General features: G+C 43.2%; 1 protein-coding gene across 2 annotated transcripts in view; it reads left to right on the plus strand.

The window, feature by feature from the left end:
• igsf3 (immunoglobulin superfamily, member 3) overlaps positions 1 to 21,728 on the plus strand; it is a 64,994-nt gene that overhangs the window by 31,961 nt on the left and 11,305 nt on the right. For both annotated transcript variants that reach the window (XM_049727635.2, XM_049727634.2), the window contains exons 3-6: positions 5,363 to 5,782; positions 9,864 to 10,250; positions 11,350 to 11,757; positions 14,437 to 14,862. In XM_049727635.2, the coding sequence (XP_049583592.1) occupies positions 5,363 to 5,782; positions 9,864 to 10,250; positions 11,350 to 11,757; positions 14,437 to 14,862 (1,641 nt within the window). The remainder of the gene's footprint in view (positions 1 to 5,362; positions 5,783 to 9,863; positions 10,251 to 11,349; positions 11,758 to 14,436; positions 14,863 to 21,728) is intronic.

A 21,728-nucleotide genomic window follows, 5' to 3' on the forward strand; every position in this document is an offset into this window, starting at 1 on the left:
CTTTTATCTGTTTCACCAAGAAATTAACATTAATTGCCCTGCTGGCTTTGCCAAGCGGCCGTTTTGAGTTGCACCAACAAGCCGACACTTAACACGCTGCCACGCTACCTAAATCGGTACCTACTTCAACTGTGTCTGAACATCTGCTGCACTTGCCCCCCTGTGAAATGCTTCTCTTGCCAAGATAAACTCATCAGTCATTTGCATTGATATTTTAAATGAGATCAAACATTTAAACTTGCTTAATACTCCATGTTAAGGGCCACATAAAGTTGGAATACAGAGACGCTGGTCAACTTCGGATTCAGAATTTTCCCCTGCTGGATAGGCCTATATTTTAAGTTGATCCATTCTAGGATCCAACTGTCACCATCATAAAATATCTTTTAACTTTACAGACCACGTAGAAAGTAGCAATTTAATTCCAAGGGTGTAAAACCCATTTTCACCACCGACCCCCATTAATTATGTTTACCCTCAGGGGGTCTTTTCTAGCAGTACTCCCAAAATCAGTTAGGTGTGTACCTTGATTTTAAGGTCACAGGCTAATTTAGTTACCTTGCTTCTCGGCCCATACCAGCTTAGATATGCCCCAACCTTTTTTGCGTCATGACCTAGATCATACAAGTACATACTAGAGAGTACTTCAACAATGGATGTATTGCTAGTTGGTGTCTAAACTGATAATGGGAAGTCTAACAAAAATCATGCGTGACATTCAAATTCTGAGGTTTCACTGTAAAGCGTAACTGCTTGGTGTTGCATTCCACAAAAGTCATAGGGGGGAAAAATATATATACAGGTACATAATGGTTGCTTGGCACTTTTGTGTGGCACCATATATTTTGGCTGGTTGTTGGTGCATGGCAGCCACCATGTCCTAATGAGACGCCCACAATGTTGCTTGTTGACATCAATATGTTATGTACACCAATGGAGCAGAAAAGAAATCTATTTTTATATGTCAAACTAAAAAACGAGTACACGCAGCATGCAATTTTAAAATAAGCATTGAACAAAGTGTGAGGAAAGAAGTTTGGATCTATGGAATATACAGGTCACATTGGATAAATCATCTCTTCTCAACCCGTCTCATCTTTGCCAGTCTGCTTTTCCACTGTTTTTGTGTCTTCCCTCCCCTCCTACTTGCACATCCTCATGCTTGGACTTAAAAGGGCAGCTTGAGCAATGACGAGCGTCGCTCACTTCAGAGGTTTGACGGAAGGAGAAGATGGGCTAGGAGGGAAGATTAAAGCCCAAAAAAAAAAATGTAAATGAGGTAGACTGGGAGGGAAGAGTTATGGGGGACTGAAAGCCTCTGTGCTTGTCAAAAAGACAAAATAATAAACATTTTTTATTCTTTGCCTTCACTCACCAAACCGAAAATGTGAAGGATGATCAGTTAAATTCAATATTAAAAACGGAATCCAGGGAGAAAAATACTGAACCTCTTCAATAAGTTTTTTTTTTTTTTTTTTTTTGCAGTTGGACCTTAAAAGGCTAGGAACCACATTTAGCATAAAAAAAACAAAAAGCACTGCATGACTTACTATAAGGCAGTAGAAAAGCCACATGAGTTCGCCCAGCCAATCCGCAAAGAATAACCAGTATTATACAATTTTAATGTGCAATTTATTTAGTGGGCCACATCTTAGCTGAATCGTTAGCATGTCTGAGATACAGTTTGATTTTCAGCTCCAGCCTTCTTTTGTAAAATTTGAATATTATTTTATTTTTTTACATTTTAATGACAATGTTTTGATTCAAGCCATTTAATCAATTCATTCTTGAATAATACCTACCTAGAATAATTAAAAATAATAATAAATCCAGATTGCTACATAAAATAAACTGTTGCCAGAATAAATGAATGTATTAGACAACCAAAAAAAAAAAAAACATCTTGGAAAAGGTATTTCAAGGAGACATTTCCAAGACAAGGAAATCACATTTGGCTTAGTTTTAAGTGAAAGGAGACACCACCAGTAGAACAATGTAATTTCTCGATACAAAAAGGGAATTACACTGGAAACGTAATGAGTATTTTGTTTTCAGTGTGGATTGATCGTCAAGAGCCACATTTGCCCCAACAATCATGCTTCAGGTTGACATGCACTATTTATGACATCATTTAACCGCAAAAGTTGAGGTAGTTTAAGTCACTCCTATGTTGTCTCAAGTGACAGGATAACGTGTGTGTTTGTGCCCAGAAATGCCATTTCATTCTGTTCCTAATCCGCTCCCAGATTGAGGTCAGTGGGGCCACTACAAAATCTCCACAACCTCAGAAATGTTGAGATTGGGTGACGCTCACTGATTGGTCTGCTATCCCTGACTGATCTGTCTCTAAATCTGATTGGTCTCCTGGACTGAGGACTTGTCCCAATGTTAAATGTCTCCATAAGAAGTGAGGCCATGAGCCGTGAAACATCAACTCGTTGAATTCTTTCAGTCTAACGGGACTTATAGAGGGGTTCACAAAAGATATTAGAAGGATGCAAGGGGCACAAGGTTATCCCAGTGACGCTTGAGCTGTTCTCAGAAGCCCTAAGCATCATGTGGGAGGGTTGCTATGGCGATGGTAGGTTGTAGTGTAGGTGTGTTGTTGTGGTAACAGTCTCGTGCGGCTGCCGCTCAGGCTCTGATTGCGAGGCATTCAGGCTCTCCATGCGTAGAACAGCAATTGACAATTTAAGTAGAACCGCTGTACTCACGCAGTAATAAATATTTTATAACATCCTTAGAAACTACAATGGCTCTCTGTTATCTGTGTAGACCACTGCCAAAGCCTATGAAATCATTGTCAATGATTTATAGAAATATCAAATGATAGGGCAAAGGGATCAACTGTTTTTTTTTCCCAAATATAACACTTTCCGTAGATCAAGTTATTTTTACTGTAGTATTTTTAATAGATATTTTCATGTTAGTATTAAAACAAAATAATAACAAAATTATAAAAATATAGTTAGCCAAATCTTTCCTTTAAATGCCACTGTTTGATATTTTTTTGGGTTTATCTTTAATCATTTTGTGTCGATCCAATAAATCAAAAATTACCATTATGTTCTAATCTGTCCTAATCTGGCTAACTAACCCCCATGCTTCCCCCCAAAAAAAGTGATTAAAAACCTAATCCTATCTCACTCACTTATTTTAGGATTTTTGGTACCCTTTATTGCTCGGGGTCCCTAATTTGGAAGACACTAATTTGCGGGACAACAACAGGATTAAATCATGTCAATACGGTTCCAGTGAAATCCGCTTGCCCAGCGGTAAGACCCATTAAGAGAGTGAGGTTGCTCAGCCAGAAAGCATTATAAACAGAACCTCTCACTATAAACACAGGCAACGGCCTACTTACGGTCCCATATTAGTAATTGTATCATACAAACAACAAAGGCATATATCAGCAGAAAAGCTTTATTGCACCCATGCCTAATATTGCCATAATAACTCACTTGAGGTGAGCGAGAAGTGAATGCGAAGATTGTACCGAGTCAAAGAAGTGCAGCAAATTGCTCCTTCACGTGCGGGTATACAGTAGCAGCAGAATGTAGCACCTCATTAGAGGCCTGCTGACTTTGACCCTCCCTTATTGGCCACTTTGTTTTCCTGCGACATCTATTTTAGCAGCATTTCTCACTTGAGCTAACCACAGTATTTTATTCGCCCCCCTCTTGTCGATCTTCTTCTCTGTGATCTGTCTGAATTTGGCCTAGTTTTGCTTTGCCTCTTTCTGGTGGGCCCTGCTATCACGGTAGCTCCTATTTTTTACACGCAATCAACATGAGCCCAGTTATACGTATTAATGGTTGTGCTCTTGCATCTATCCGTCTTGAAATATTTTGAAAAATAGTATTGCGGGTGCATGGCTGCCTCAAATAAACACTAATACTTATGACGCAATTAATCACTAAATACATCGAAAAGACAAAACTGTTTGAATTCATGAAGACAGCACTTCACTTTGTAGCGTATGGACATGTGACCTCATATCAATATGTCATATAATCAATTAAAAAGTCAAATTTCCATGGTACAGAAAAAGGCTGCCAAAATAGATTACATCTGTATATTTTATTAGTGTTCAGCCTAATGGACTATAACGTACATCTATCATAAAATGCTAAACGACTGACAAGGTTGACAGCCATGTAAATTACTGGCCCCTCACTAGAGAAAGTGCATTAGAATGCCGCTCAACGTTCTGGGTTGTGTAAAAAAAAAGTATTTGACATATTCTATGTACTTTCTGCAGTTGGGAAAATAAACAATCTAGGCACCCCGATTCAATTTGAGTTTTTGGCGCTTCAGCCGAGCAGCTCGTCCACAGAATCGGTGTGTGGTTTCCATGCCAATAACAAAAAGACAATTTCACATTATTCCATGCCAACGAAGCATCACGGTGATGTGGAAGCGTTTATTTTAAGCACAAATTACAGCGTACTGTATCTTGAGCTCTGGTGAGATCCACCACACGCATCATTTGCTCAATTAACTTGATGTCACGCTGTCTTAACGTAATGTGCATTTTCCAAGGCACCGTGCCTTCATACAATATGTGCATAACATACGAAGACATTTCACCTCACGATTGTGAAGCATTCGATTAAAATAGACCTTCAGCATACACAGATTTTTTTTTTTTTCCCGTGACCTTCTACTGTATGCTTATTTGTATATTCATGCAATTCTCTGGAGGGCTGTGCTGCGGTGATGTGTCAGCACACTATAGCATGTTAAAGTTGAACATACAAAAGGATACTGGTGATGCTCGTGTCAGAGAGAGAAAAATATTTTCCTTCCTCCCCTTGCTTGCAAATCAGATTAGGAGGCACTTTTAGCTTATATCTATATGTCTATTTATTTTCACTACCAGGAGACATAAACCCAAATTGTCTGCTGTAGTCAAGGCAGTCCCGCACGTTTCACAGCAACCTGCTGTTTCTTTATGGACTGAGACAGAACACTTAAAATAATGGATCATTCTAACCCGAAATGGCCTCTACAGCACATTTATTTTGACGTTAAACACTTCCTACCTGTGCATTCCCCTTAAATGGATTTGCACATTGTATATGCTCGAACCCTTTGTTGCGAGTAAACAGGAACACAGGAAAAAAATACAATCAAAGAAAAATATTTGTATCAGGCTGCAGCAAGTCATATAGAAAATAATCAATAGATGGCTAATGGATAGCATTGCACTGTTTTCTTTGATTTTTACTCCTCTAACTCTCTATTCCATCACTGAGCCAGATTCCTAATTGTCAGCTCATTCATTAGATGCATTCTGTTCATCTTATCCATCTGACATTTTCCCCCACCTCTGATTGAGATTTTCATTTTCTCCTTGCAGTTATTGCTGACTCACTGACAGTATCAGCTCCAGCCCAGACTCTGTCCAAAGTGGAAGGAGATACGCTCCAACTGACCTGTGACGTTTCCCGGACCACGATGCAACACACTCACTTGTCAGTAGGCTGGTACCTGAAAGCGCCCGATGACGCATCGGCCCCGCCTCAGGAGCTGCTCACCCTGTCGAAAGACTTTGTTCTGCGGTCCGGGGGTCCGTACCGCCAGAGAATGGCGGCGGGGGACCTCAGACTGGACAAAACCAGCGCCACATCCTACCGACTGACCATCCACAAGCTGCAGCCGGTGGATCAAGGGCTGCTCTACTGCCAAGCTGCCGAGTGGATCCAGGACGCGGACGGCAGCTGGTTTGCGATGACCCGCAAACAGAGCGACAAGACCCCGCTCCGAATTCAGCCCACCGGTGAGTGAAGTCAGGGATTGCATTTTCAAAGTGAGCAGATGTACATCGCACATGTGGGCCGGCTTCCTCTGATTGCTGATCAGCCTCTGTCACTAAGCTCATTAACTCACTAAAAAGGGCTTATTCAACCTCCACAGACCTCCTACTGATGCATTTGTGTCGCTTTGGCGAACAACATTAAAAGCAGTCGGTGATAATGTGAATAGCTTCAAACGGTGCGAGTGAGTGTAACAGGTGTCTACACTGTGGACAGTCTCCTCCTTGACAAACGATTAGAACAGTCGATATACGACACCAATTACTACTTTCCTTTTTGCCATGACTTTGGTTGTATCTTGTCTTGATCTACGCATTACAAAAAAATAAAATAAAAAAATTATGCATAGGTGCATTTTGAAGCAAACAGCTATAGAGCGGTTCCACATAATTTTTTCTTATTTGAATAGTGAAGTACTTTTTAGAATCGGTTATTTATTCGGTTCGTCAATCAAATGATCGGGTACAATTTTATTTGCATTAAAAGCGTATGAAAAAAGTTTTTCCCCGATTACTGTTAATGAACATTTTTTGCATCATTAAAAAACAGCTGAACATCACTAGCATGTTTAGTTCAAAACCTAATTTTCAACTATTACTTGATTATTAAAATATGAGGCAATTAATTCCACAATCAATTTGTTGTCGATTAATCGATTCATTTTGACACCTCACTGTTTTGTGGCTTTGCGGTCGGGAAACCGTTGCAAATGTTTGCCAGTTATGGTTTTTCCCGAGTACATTAGCGCGAGCAACCGTGCCATCGGCAACTCAGATCGTTCGGTCGGTCGATTGTCTAATGGAGATGACAAAGTGGGGGAGGAGGATGATGAGGCAGAAAGGAGGCAGGACATCGGGTCAAGTAACACCATAGTGTAGCTGTCGGTGGACGACGCCTCATGATAATTATCTCATAAGTAGTCAACCCCCGGGCTTGATGGATCAGACACAAAGACAGCTTTATGGCTCGTCACCGCACCTCCCACCCGACTCGACCTCCTCACCTTATCACTCGAGCTGTGCCGTCACCCACTCGGAAGAAGTCCTTCTTTGTGCGTCTACTGGAAAGGCCCTGGTAAACAGCGACCACATTAATGCCTTTATCCGAGCACAACGGCTACCAGCGAATCTCTTCAAATTAAACTCATTTTTTGGTAGCCTTTCCCAATAAAGTCTCACATCCGCTCCGGAACTGTACACGTCGATGGCGCCCCAGATAGCGTCGGCTGGTGGGAAGAGAGATGTGAAACACGCTTGTCAGACGACTCCCTACTTCTTCACGGAGGAAACAAAAGGCACAAAGAGTTTCCCTCTCTGAACCTTTTGTCACTCTCCGTCTTCCCTGTAATCTATAATAGATGGAGGTGTTGTTGCATGACGACAAACACAGCGGAGGTGTGCTTATGTTAGCGCGCAAACTTGATGTGTGTGATTTTTGGATGGCTTTGTGTTTCCTTACTGCCTGGCGAGGATGAAGCTTGCAGAAGTTTTTGGGGCGAATTCGTCAAGTTGTGCATATTTGACAGCGAGAGGAGGAGGATGTTGTAGGAGCTAGGGCACAGCACCTCCATTAAGCTCCCCATCATAAAAGATGGAGTGGAAGACAGCCCCATCACTAACTAATCAGCCACAGCTAGCATCAAAGAAGCGAGCCTTGGACGGAATCTTATTTTAACTCCCTGTTTTTAAAGAACTTTTCTTTTTACCCCCTCTATTATTTTTTAAAAACATCTTTCTCTTTGGTCCACTTAAGACTTTTCAACTTTTTTTTTCGAGATGAGAGGTTCTGCATCCAAATCTCAATAAGTGCAATGAATGCCCCAAAAAATCCTGAATGTTTTTTTTTTTTTTTTGTCCAGTGCCACCTGCCTCCACAACAGTACACATTTAAGCACAAAAAAAGTTTGCTTTTTTTTCACCCAATTATTAACTTGCCATTATACGTCATATTTTTTTCACACCTTATTTTCAAATTCAGTATGCACAGCAAAAGAGCAATAAATTATATTCCCTCACATTTGAAGCCTTGGACCAAACAATGTGGGATTTGAACTGTCACTTCTATTAAGTTTTATTAATGACATGAATCCAAACTTGATTGTCCTCATCAGGAAGGGAGAGCACAAAGTGCCAAGATGAATAGTGAGCTGTCATTATTTCTTACTTGTCGTATCAGTACACATCACCCCTCTTGATTAGTGTCTACACAAAAAGATTTGGGTCCGATGAGATGGGCCCTGACATCTTAATATATGCGGCCGATTATTGTTATTTATTCGCGTTGAACAATCAATCTGCAAGCAGCGTGTGAGATCATGGCTGCTTATGCTGCAGCACATCACACATTGAATTTATTATACCACACACTGTGATGCGAGGCGACAAAAAAACATAACGGGAGAACAATGTTTAGTTTGTTACATTTATATTTTATGTTGCAATTATGACGGTATTTGTTATAGCTTGTTCGATAGGGATGTTGATTTATTGATCTTCAAGATTTTTTTTAAGACCAGTGATTTTTACAGAGTAACCCACGCTTACGCTGCAATAGTTATAATTATACAGAAAAATATGAAAATAATTCTAGTCTATAATTTAAAAACAAATGAAAAACACTTCCTTGCTTTTGGCAAAATTTCAGTCACTATGCCAACTAACTAGCTCATTTGTAAACTTGAATCGTTTTTCATAAACAGACTACCCCTGACCCTTTCAATTATTTCTTTCTTTTCCAGTATCAAGGAAATAGTCAAATGCATATCCCAAGCACACCACTGCAGTGAAAGCACATTAATTAAGGACTCAAGAGTCCACCCCTGAGAGCTTTGTCCATATCCCAAACAAGTCCTCATCGCCTCGAGCTAAAGGCTAGATATTGGCAAACACTGGAAGACTGTGCCTAGTCACAGTTTTGGGTGCAGAGGCTGAATACTAAAATGAGGAGGCGAGAATATTAAAGGGATTCTTGGGGCACTGAAATGGTGTCAGTTGCAACCACAGAGAAGACGCCAAGAGAATAGGAAAGAGGAAAGGTTGAGGTCACGCCATGCGGATAAAATAAGAAGAAGAAGAAAAAAAAAAAACGCTGATTTGTCAGAGTGCTCCGCTCGCCCTCCCCTCTTCTTCGCTTTCACCCCGGCAATAAAAAATAAACCTAATTAGAATTCTCGCTTGCAGTGTGACAGGGAGTCAAGTGCTCTCTTCCACCTGCACACACACAGCAAAGTTGGTGGTGCTCACTCCGCTTCCGCTTATCCAAATTACGCTCACTTTCTATGTGTGCCTATGTGGGAGTGTGTGTGTGTGAGGGGGGGGGGGCTTTATTTACTGTATTAATTTGCTGATGATGACTGCGGTAGGGTAACGGCTGCTTTTCCTCTCAGCGTTGGCGCTAGCCTTGAGGTGTAATTACGACGACTAACGCACTTCCTGACAAACACTCTGGTGTGGAAATGTTGGAAGCCTTCTCCTCTGTACTTGGCACGAAGGTTAATAGTGACATGTAGCCAGTCATTATGTACTGCACATTATGTACTCTATGGATTAGAGTATTGGGACATGCTTCACAATCAATTAATCAGTCATGGGTAGGACTTCTTGCTTGAGTTTACCCTGACAAGATCATTTGTATGGGGAAGAGCACAAAGCAAGGCGTGATTGCATAAGTTTGGTGTAAAATCAATATGGATAGTGTTTTAATGCTTTGTGCATTGATGAAAAGACTGAACCGATGTGCCATAACGGCAGTGAAGGGAAAATGAAGCTTCATGAACCAGTTGTTGTATTATTTGGCTCCTCTAGATGGCAATGTTGGTTTAAAGTGAGGGTTTTAAGAAATGGCAAGTCGGCGGGCTTTCAGTTCTTCGGTGAACAGAGTGCCATAAACACAACAACGGGTCATGAGTCATCTTGAAGCTTCATTTGCCCATCATTAGTGCCATTATTATAGTCATGGGATGCAAAAATATGGGCAAAATAAAGTTGAGTATGAGAGAGTATGTCTGGATTAATACTAAAAAGTGGGATTGTGGTTTCTCTTTAGATCGTGACTTCAGCATCCAGGTGAGCACGGAGCGACGGTCCTTCACGGCCGGTGAGCCGCTGGAGCTCCGCTGCACCATTGAGGCGCAGAACGTCCCCGAGCGATTCTTCTCGGTGTCGTGGGTCTTCAGCAGCTCACCGGTGGCCGTGGTGGGCCCCAGTGCCGTGCCCGTCCTGGGCCCCGACTACATGGCCCGCGAAGCCGCCGGCCATATGACGGTGCGCAAGGAAAGCCCCAACGTTCACCTGCTCAAGCTGCAGCACCTACGACCCGACGACGCCGGCAAATACATCTGCCGCGTGACGGAGCGGGAAAAGACACCCACGGGAGACTTCATCGACCGAAGCAAGCGGTCCCGCAACGTTCAGATCACAGTGCAGCCGCTCAGTGAGTCATAATCCGGTCACGAGGCCACTGGCTTAGTTGTTCTGTCCTTACTTGTCAATTACACTAAGAATCATGAGCTATTCATAAGAGCAGTTTTAGTGATATTGAATGTCCCCACCTCTCTCCCTGTGCCTTGACAGATAGCCTCTATTGTTAGCTGTGAGTAAGTAGCGATCAGATAATGCTCCTCTTATTCCTAATGTATTTTCCCTTTGAGTGGATTACTAAGGAATTGTAATGTAGAATTATGGCGCTTCCCATAAAGAGGGTTGGAAGGGGGGGGCAGTATAATGGAAAGCTGCAGAGTCTAGACTTACAGAGGTTGAACTAACAGCCATGAAATAAGACGACAAAGAAATAAAAAGACGCAAAGAAAGACGCATCAGGGTCTGCTCCCCAGGCTGGATGAAGAGCGTTGGTTGATCGTTGTAAATTTACTCTCGAGCGCTTCAAAAAAATATCTATATTGTGTCGTCTGGCCGTGATCAATCTGTTTTTGTGGCGTCATCTCAGGTATGAAAGTCTTGGAATGAATGTGAAAAAATAGGATTTCTAGGTTTGAGTGTGATAGAAGATAAGAGGCTAACGCAATCCATATTCATACACTTCTCGCGGCTTTATTAGGAAGGAAGAACAGAGTTTGGCCTGAGGGGAGAAAAAAGGGGGAGGGTTGGGGGATCTTCTGTGACATCACTTTAGTTTTTGGGTTAACTGGAGCTTTGTGATGTTTTTTGAAGTGATGAGGTTGTGGTGAAAGCAAGCAAGAGAGCCTGGAAGGACTTCTTACCCTCCTCTTCATCTGCCTCTTGTGATCTTCTTAGCTCAGTGAATTATCTACCGCAGGTTCCGAAAGACTAACAGCGCTATCCCCTCCCTACACAAACCCAAACCCGCCACGGACTGCTCTCGAGCAGTCACTCTGATGCGCCTGGGGCCACAAACGACCCGCCGATATCAACCACTCATTGCCCCTGGGCTTGTGTTCTTTCGAGTACTCAAAGTGGGATTCCTCTTGTCTCTTGGATTCAGTTTGGGAAAGCATTTTTAAAAATGGACTTCATCTCATCACTTGCTGACCTTTATTGTGTTTTCCTTCCAGAGAGCAACATGACCGTGATGTTGTCTAGCAACTCGTCTGAGGTTCTGGAGGGCAACGTGATGCAGTTGACCTGCTTGGTGCAGTCCACCACAGGCCTTCTGTCTGTCGTCTGGCAGTGGACGGACAAGGAGGGCAACGAACCCGCCCAGAGGTTGGCCTCTCTGGACAGAGACGGCACGGTTCGGCACAGCGATGCCTACAGGGAGCGCTCCACCTATGGCGAGATTCGAGTTGAAAGGTCGAGGGCTGACACCTTCTTACTCTCCATCTACAACGTCTTGCCAGAGGATGAGGGGCAGTACCGCTGCACTGCAACTGAGTGGTTTCAAAGCGGCGCTGAAGCGGAACTCAGCTGGGTGCCGATTGGAGAGACGTCAGACACGAAGATGGTCACCGTCAAAACTGTCGGTAAGTTTTTTTTTTTTCTTTCTCCAAGTCTTTCCAAGAACATTCACATGTGCGGAACTAGACACACTGGCTGAGAGAGCATATACTCAACCCGTGGAACTGGAGACTGACAAAATGTGGCATCACAACAGAAAGATGAATCAAACTCATTATTTGTTTACAGATAAAATCAGCATCCATCAATCATGTTCTGAGCTAGAAGAGAGATTGTGAGCCGGGGGTTGAAAGATTTATGAAAGTCTTGGAGAAAGTCTTCCCAAAAGAGTGCAAGCTGTTCCACCTGCACATTTTCATCCACTGTAGGTGTAATGGCCACGTGTCCCATTACTTATGTCCGTGGCGACTCGAAGAATACCCCATGGTTTATTCATGTTCTGCCTGGGGGTAAAGAACTATTAGGATACATTCTCACACCACCTGCCATACGTCAAGTGCTGCGTGCTGCGGTGACAATCATTATGCACACACTCGCGAGCGCACACACACACACACACACACACACACACACACACACACACACATACATAGATTAGTTGGATTTATTAGAATGGAAATTCAGCAGCGATGTGTTTCACAGTGTATGGGTCTGCCCTCAGTCAGTGCAGAGTTAAGCAGAACATTCTGAGTACAGGCTGAGAAAACCACTGGAGCGGAGCAATGAGGAGCTGGCAGGTCAAGAGCAGGGGGGGCTCTCACACACACACACACACACACACACACACACACACACACGGATTATCTTGCAACAAAGAGGAGATGTCCGTTTTTAAGTGGCTATTTGTTAGTTTCAGGCAGATACATTAGTTTGAGAAACAAGAGGCGATATGGAGATTGGAGCAAACAAGTTCAGAGGTTCTTGTCTCACCCCGCTCTTCTCTTCTGTGTAGATGAATGTTGTGTGCTGTTTTGCGGCCGTCATTTTGAGTTGAACTTTATGTTCTATTGATTTTGGTGTGTGTGGGTGTCTCATTTTTTCTTCCCAAAAAGTATTATAGGACTCAAATCCCTTTTGTATAGACATGTTATTTTCTTTCCTATTTTGTGATAATGTTTGCTGGTTTTGTCTAAAAAAAAAAAAAAAAAACTAATTTCCTCTGGTGGCCTACTGGGCACAAGATGGGTTCTACTGTGACCTGCCCTCTGAATCGATAGGCAGCCTAATGCTCCATATATTATATACGGTCACTGTAACCTAATTGAATTCATAGCCTCCTAATGGACTCCCGCTGCCTGCTAACAAAACCCTGGAGGGCATCCTAGAAAAACATCCACTGGGAAACTTATTTTTTTCATTTGTTCGCCACAGCCAAGAGTAGGCATCATGGCACAGTAGTTCGCTTTCTGGCTGATTAGTTTCAAATGTAAGATTTGTTTTTTTTCAATGGAAATAATTGGACTCGGGTTACGTGTTTAATTAAGTTTTTCTATTAAGCTAGTACAAATGTACAGTTCGGTACATAGCCTTCTCAATGTATCGTATTGCTTAGGCTTACTGTGGCTTGTACAGTAGTTTTTACGTTCTAATGTTACATGCGAAAAAACACCCATTAAAAATTTGCTAACATCAATCGACAAGCAGTTCAGATCGATTGATTCATAGTTCAGTTACCTCAAAGAAGAAACTTGTTGAAATTGTATTTTTGATTGGAATTGCCCAAACAAAAAAACAGCAAGACATTCATTAAAAATAAAATAAAAATCGCAGGCCTTGGGCAGAATCTTAAAATATCACGTACCTTTGTCAAATAACTGGACAAGTTAAATGTTGTAAAACACTAAATTCATAAAACAAAACAAAACACATAGACCAGCCACTTTATTATGCTGTGAAATTCTTACTTATGTGTGAAAATAGCAGCCCAGGTTTTTTTTTTTTTCTTTTCTTTTTTTTTGGGACCCCCAGGCAGCTTCTACCGCGGTGGTTAAGTGAACCGAACTGCAGAATACCATTGATTACACTCTCTCCCCAGAAGGACATGTCAGAAAAACAAGAGCAGGGAGAAATCATAGCCCAAATAAATCGTCGTATCTCTTCAAATTTTGGTTTTGTTGTTAGCTTTCCCCTTCACGTTTGACACAAACATCGCAACAGATCATTTCAGGATCTTTATCTTACGCCTCCCAAAGGTATATTTTGACTACAATGTATGATGATGATACAACATTTTTGCCTAATGAGGACAGTTTCCACTTGGCGGCGAGATGGGCGGAGATTGAACACGGGTGCTTAAAAAGAATCTCTCCCTTGTGTTTTCTTTGTATCGCTGTTAATTTTGAGGCACGCTCTCGCTGTTGAACGAGGCGCTCGCGCAGATGCTGACACACGTGCCGAAATGTGTAATATGTCTTATCGCAGTTTTTGTACATTCTGCACTTATCACAATGCTAGAGTACATGTTGATGGTGGATGAATTAGCGCTGTGGTTTGCACTGATTTTCTTCTGGTGGATATGTATGTTCATGTCTGCGTGTATATGGATATATAATATAACGTAGTATCTTATTTTGCAATGCTACTTTACTATATTTCTAATTTCTCATGTACCTGTGGCTAAAAAAAGTGAAGTGTGGAGAGTCTCTGTTGCACAATTGAGTTTCGGTTGCAGAAATGCACGGGATGAAATATGTAGTTTTTTATGTTGTCTTTAATCATCATGTCTTTTCCTCTCTGGCCATTAGAGTCCTCCTTCATGGTTTCTGCCTCATCACGGACACCATCTGTGACCTACGGGGACTCCTTTGACCTCCTGTGCTTGGTTAAGCCTCGTCACAACCCTCGCGTCCCCACCTCGGTCACCTGGCGCTTCATGGCGGCTGGCACGGAGGCCTCCGACGAGGACGAGGGCGAGTTCAAGGACCTGGTGACTTTCACCCGCGAAGGCACATTGCAGTGGGGGGAACAGCTGCTCGGTTTGGGCACCCGCACCACCGTGGACCGCTCGCACTCCAACACCAACTTCCGGCTGTCTGTGACGCGGGCGGGGCGTCGCGAGGAGGGCAAGTACCAGTGCACCGCCGTTCTGTGGAGGAAAAACTACGACAACAGCTGGAGCCGAGTGGCCAACCGCACATCTAACCTGCTCGGAATCAGCGTCCTCCAACCAGGTAAAACGCTGCAGACATTCTTGTCACCCTGACTGGCGGACACATCACAACACACACACACACACACACACACACTGAGAGGATGAGCTTAGAGGATGTCCGCTTTCTAATTGCTCTTGGTCTCCAGTTTAGCAACTAATTGGAGTGTGTGTGTGCAGACGTGGGCATTTTCTGCACGCGTCGGGGTGCGGTCTCCTAATGGAGCTAGGCGAATGGATGGCTAAAGATCCCACAGGAAGAAAGAACAAAGTGGAAAGAAGGCAGGAAGACGGGAAGCAAAGAACCCAGACGGTCGGGTCAGAGTGAGAAAGTGTGATAAAGAGAGCGAGCCTTCTCTCCTTGAACTTGTTTTTTCTCAGCGGAGGCATTAAACTGTCCATGCTACCTGTCCTGGACCTCTGTGCCACAAACACACACTCACAGACACACACTCCCAATTAGTGGCTAAAGTCCAACAACAAATTGTCACACTGATACACACTGGCCCAATTTAACACAGTCCTGTATGGCTCAACAGCGTAATACATAATTCATAATGCAGGTAAGGAAAAAGGCCCTGTGGTACCTGAAGAACCAATTTGGAGCAAATATGATTGAGTCATGTGGTTTGCCGTTATGTATTATGATCAGCAATCATCTGAAAGGCAAATTGCTGGCACGGAATGCCTCGCGTTCTCGCCAGAAATATGAATGAAATTGCACGAAAAAGGCCACCGCTCTATTATGTTGATGATTACCCAGCACATCTTGTCATAACATCGGCAACAGGCACAGCTTGCATAAAATGCCACCTTTTGAGGCAACGCAAGAGCTACGGTCTCCAACCTCTGGTCTGCGGGCCAAAAAATTAAAAACGGTAGCAGGTGGGATGGTTCTAATCTTGATTGAAGCAAATACGTCTCAATCAGATACCCCATATATTCCGTCTGATAAAAAATTATGATCATAAACTTAGATTATGAGCATGCACGGCGATGACTTTTCCTCGTGTCCTTTAGCGTGTCTACAGGCAACAATTGTGCTAACAAAGACACACTCGGATGATCAATAAGTCTTTCGCAGCGAGACGGAGGAATGTGAGCAGACTTGACCGTCTCTCATTGCGCAATATCGATCCCCATACACATGCACGCAGAAATAAGGAGGCACATACACACATGCCGGAGAAGGACATTGCAAGATAGCGCCGCGTCTGTGTTGTGACCTTAGCCATCCACACCGAAGACGCTGCGTGGACGAGCCCTTCAGGACGTATTTGGAAATCGCCTCATCATTCTGAAAGCTCATTTACTTCCCCCCGGTGGGCACTTTACTTTTGCTGTAACCCGCACTGTCTGCAGGGGGATTCATTCAAGGTCCTTTTTTTTTTTTTCCTTTTGGGCTAAAGTGTTCAACCACCCTGCTATTCCATCCGTGACCATGATTATGTGATAAGTTGTCAAGTGGAAGTCAGTCAGCAAGTGTGACAAAGCAATCATTGTGTACTTTGTGCGGCAAATTCCTTCAGTCCTCGCCACGTCCGGGGACCTTCATTCACACAGATGATTTGTTTCCATTTCCTCTCTATTTTTCCCCGAGCGCAAGCCAATCAGACCCGAGTCTTCCGTCCCTCACAAAGGCCTCGTGTGAAATGAGGTGTGAGCAAACACAGCGACTGACCAGATAGATAATTGAGCGACTCTAAATCGCTCTTCTCCCGGTAGCTGCTTATTATGCACGAGGCGCCCGGCTCGCGTGGCGTGCGCGTCGACATGTGCTTGTATACATCGGCGTGCTGGCATGCTGGCGTGTCTTCCTCGCAGTGTGCCCGGGAAAGCTTTTTCTTCGCTTGCTTTGCATATTCGCAGCAAACCCGGCTCACCCTCGATTCCCAGCGACGCAGAGGTGGAATTATATCTGTCGGCTTCTTGATGCTTCATTCCGCCAATGTCCTCAATTTAAAGGGGACGTTTTATTGAGGAAATTCTATGTTTTGATATTTCATGCAAATTACTTTGGTTACCTAGCCAGATGACAACACTTGATCTGACTGCAAATGTTGTGCCGTCTTGTTATTCTCAAGAAGCAGACTTGTTTCTTTGTACTTTTTTGTACTCAACACCCAGAGGTAAAATGGCATCTATATTTCTACTTGTTGAAATTCACTAGACTCTGTTTTTCTTCATCTCTTTTTCATGCAGTCCTTTTCATAGTATTCTCTAGTGTTCAGGCTGAGATGCCACAAAATGACATCACAGTGCCTACAGGCTCAGCTTGCGAAATCCACATGACCAGGTAAGGCGGCCCCTACCTGAGCCCTGCAAGTGACAAAATGGCCACCCGTTGAGATGGATCAAAGCAAGTCGATTTTACAGTTTAATTAATATCCCACAAACGCATCGTTAATCAAAATGCCACGTTTCGACTTATACAAGTGCATAGAACATATTATTGTAATGTAAAAAAATATACTTGATTACCAATTTATGATCTTGTCAGGGTAAAACCAAGCAGATTTTTATTTTGGGTAGGGATCTTCTGCAGGTGTCCCAATATTTTTGTCTTTGTGTACATGTGATTCCTCCAAATTATAATATGTCGTTAGTCATGTGGCCGCACATCCAGCGTCTACACGCGTGTGCGTACTTCATTTCTTGAATTATCCAGCACAGGCGGGTGGTCTGTTGCTTAGCACCATCAATCCAATGCGTGCACGCAACATGCAAACACAGCAGGGAGGGGGCCTGACCTCCCACGGCCCATGTTTAATTTTCTTAGAGGATCTCCCCCAGTGTAATCCCCCAAAAAGACTTTAGAAGATGCGATCCACTTTTGCATCTACTGCGGCTGTCTCATCACATTTCACCTGATTGGGTTTTCGCTATTGTGTCTCGCTGCAGCACAATAATGGCAAACATATGTTGAGCATGGCGGCACGCCGGGGAAGCCTTCATCCCCTGATACAATCTCATATCATCATGACTCAAACTACACACATACACACTCTAATATGCATACAGAAAACACGCACAAATAATTATGCGCAATATTCAATAATGGAAGTGGAGTTTAGATTAATGATGGTTTGAGAAGTTCAATCATTTTTTCTCATCATTTTAGCCGGCGCATGTCTAGCATGTGGAGTAGGACATTAAGAGGTTATTGTCCGGGCCGGGCCAGAAGGATGATGGGGATATCGCCTGGGGGAGGATAGAGGAGGAGCAGAAAGGGGCTGTCCCACTTTAGCTCGTACCGCCGATGAACTTTTGACTACATTTCCACGCTCGACCATGAGGAAAATGAACAGTAAATTGGTTCATTCTCAATTTTAGGACATATATATGATTTTGATATACTGTGGATATAAAATCTACACATCCCTTTTTAAAAATGCCAGATTTTTTAAATACCGTATGCAAGATAAATCATTAAAAACAAAAATCAATTGGAGTAAAAAGAGATTGTGGTACACAAGTGTGGAGATTTTCGTATTGCTGGGGATGTGTTCACAATCAACCACTCACTTTTCACCTCGTGTCAAATTGGGGTCACACACCTGACAATTTAAAGTGCATCCGATTAACCTGAAATGAAGTTAAGATGTTCTAGTGTTGGTTCTAACAGCAGCCTGAAGGTTTTGTGCAAACATTTACAGTTTTTCTGAACGGTTGGTAATCCCCTCCACCTTGACTAAACCCAGCTGAAGAAAAACAGCCCCCCTAGCGTGATGCTGTCACAACTGAGCTTCACTGTCGCTATGCTTTTCTTTTGGGTGGTTAGTTTGTGTCAAGTATAACATTTAGAATTATGGACAAAAAGTTCAACCTGGATCATATCATTATTGCCTCAATGTGTAAATTTCAGGTGTGTGGTGTTTTTTTTGTTTTGTCTTTTACCTCCCTAACCTTCATTGCATCCCTGGCCACTTAACCCTCAAAACAACCCAAGTTTTTGGGGTTATTTTTTTTTAACCCAAAGAGTTTGGTCAAAGAAATAACTCACTGAACACCAATCAATTGTGCACAAACACATTACCACATAATCAATGTATAACAAATGTGCTCATACACCCATCCCGACTGCTCACACCTTTCCGCTCGCTTGACTACCTTTCATTCTTCTGCTCATTATTTCTTATCTAGCTCCCTTGTTGTGTTATCTTGTCGCCACGCCTCGAGTTTGAGGATTTATGTCGTCGGCTCCTCACAACTTTATCACGCCCTGCTCCCGTTCTCTAATAGTTCTCTGGGGTTATCCTCGTTTTTTTAATATGGGATGGCTCGAACGGATGCCACACGTGTTCGCCCCTTTTCATCGCGGTGAAGTACTTGCCACCGAGCTGTTATTGATAGCGACTGCAGCGATCAGAGGTTCTCGCTTATCGGGCCATGAATAGAAGCTGTCCGTCTTCATTACGGCCCACCCTCTCCTTAGCCGCTCCATCTCCGTCTTCATGCGTTTTTCTTCTCGCTCCGCTCATAAGTCTCTTTTAATGTCCTCACTGGTCCCCGTGCTCTCACTTAGCAGCATGTTTTTCCTCAGTGCGCCCTCCTCCTCCTCCCCTCGGCGCCAGCTTCTTTTGCACGCTTGTGATTTTTCAATATTTTATAATTCCCCGATTCCCTCCTCCTCCTCGTAATTCTCTCCATTATGTTTACATTTGTCTTCAAGCAGCTTCCTCGCCGGTGTTTCATGAATAATAACGCTACGGTGTTGTGTTTGCTGTTATGGCGAGGTTATTGCCACTGACATGGTGGTAAATCTCCTTCTTTGTTTTTCGGCTGCTATACTTTGCTTTGCCCGTGAGCTCACCTGAGGCGGCACTCTGCGCACAGGCTGCATTCATGCCACTCTTGCATTTTTTTTATTTTCCTACCGCCTGTTTACAAACACACAACCCGCCGATGCGCGGGGGTCATAACGGGTGGCGAGAGACGAGTCTTCCGGGCGTGCATTGAACCAGAAACTAATTTTGTGAGAGCCTTTTAATTCGTCACGCTGGTTTCAAGTCGCTCCAGGTCAAGTTCGTTATTGACGTCGTCGCAAAAGCAAACCTGTGTGGTGACTAAGACACGCAAATCCTATCCGATTTTCTATTCCATGTCGTCTTTCCATCTCTCTTCTGCACGCTTCTTTTTGCAGACCGCTATCGCAGCCGTAATTGAAGTCGTAAGTCAGCGCTCGCTACAGAAATGCACAGCAGTAGCTGAGCAGCAGAGCAGAGCGGGTCGAGCCTCGGCCAGCTCGCATGACCGCTTTCCGCTTAATGAGCGCAGGTTTTATGCTTATCGGAAGAACCCTTTCCTATACAAACATGCCTGCAGTTCAGTTTGATGAGTCTTTTTTGCTCTCTGCATCTTGGGGCCCATTCATCTCTTGTGCATCAGATTCCCATCAGGCCAAATAACATCCGCTCTGGTGTCTGTGAATTCCAAAAATGGACAAAGGATACAAAAGTCTTGTGCAAATGATTTATTGCAAAGGGGAATTTCTTTTCTTACCAACTTAAATGGTAATTTTTTTTCACTTCTAAGCAGAATGATAGATGAAGAGTCCAACTGCATAGGAGGGTACCGACGTATAATATTTTCAAGTTACGAACAATGCGCGGATTGCCCTTTGATTGTTTTATATTTATGGCCTAGGAGTTCCTATCTACCGACAAATATTGACTGTTTTTATGATTTTACTGCTGTGTCAGCGTCGGTTAGCAATAGACTAAGGCGCAATCTGATTTACATACAAATCCAGTTTTGCACTGTAGGAATGAAATTCCTTTCTTTATTGGACTTTGTTCTGCTTACTGGTCAATGTGAACTTCGTAACTGTAACAAACCTAAAAAAATATGTTGATATTGAAGAACCCAAAAGCAAGCTCATATGCAGACGGTCTTCAGCAGCACAAGAATAGAACATCCCTCTGACACAATGGGATCATCAATGTATTGTTGTCATTAGCACAGAAATTAGTCTCCCAATTCATCAGGGAGTTTGAGCGGGGGCTGTTTGACATTCCTCATTTTCCATTCCAAGTGGTGTGGCCAGCTTACTGCGTTTGGGATGAGGTGGCTTTGGCAAGGGGCAGCCAGCCAAAATAAGATGTTGCGCAGGGGATCAAGTCATGTCATACTCGTCCCGACTCCCGGCCACGGATTAACCCCGGCTCGTGCTAATGCTAATGCTAAAGGTTGAGCAGGCTGTCATTAAGACTCAGTAAGTCTTGTGGAGTGGAGCTGTAGAGGCAGTCTGCCGCTTTTCAAAATCCTTCCGCCGCCCCTAGAGTATTTTATCTTATTCTCACGTTTACTACATCTTCTCCATCCTCCTTTAAGTGAAAGCCACTTCACTGTGTGCTTGAAGATCAGGAAGAGCTAAATTCAAGGATACTTCCATTTTAGGTCAGGTTCCCCATTTTTCTCACACTGTAGGAATGAGTCGGGAAAGACTGTGATTTTCTCTGTGGATTGCAACATGCCACACCACACACCAGCTCCACTTGACATACAATCAAATCATCCAGACAGCTTCATACAAGCACAAACGACGTAAAAAAGGTTATTACTTTTTATCTTCCACAGTTTGATCCTTCAACACATCGCTGACCATAACTAAGCGGGCAACTCATAGCAGACTTAAAGTTGGCCATAAACTTTACTTTGACAAGCTGCCATACATTTCATAGGCTGCTGCGGTTTCCAGGGCAACCTGGGTGAACATCATGACATGGCCAAGATAACTTAAATAAGACCACGGGGATTTGATCTTCTACTGAGAAAGCACGGCAACGATTAAGCAAAATTTAATTAAAAGTGTGATTGTTGCTCTGCGAATTGTATTAAAACGTGTCATAGGGCCAAAATGGAGATCTAACGATATGGGCCGTATCC

The sequence above is a fragment of the Syngnathus scovelli genome, chromosome 8, assembly GCF_024217435.2.
Source record: "Syngnathus scovelli strain Florida chromosome 8, RoL_Ssco_1.2, whole genome shotgun sequence".
NCBI classification, from domain to species: Eukaryota; Metazoa; Chordata; class Actinopteri; order Syngnathiformes; family Syngnathidae; genus Syngnathus; species Syngnathus scovelli.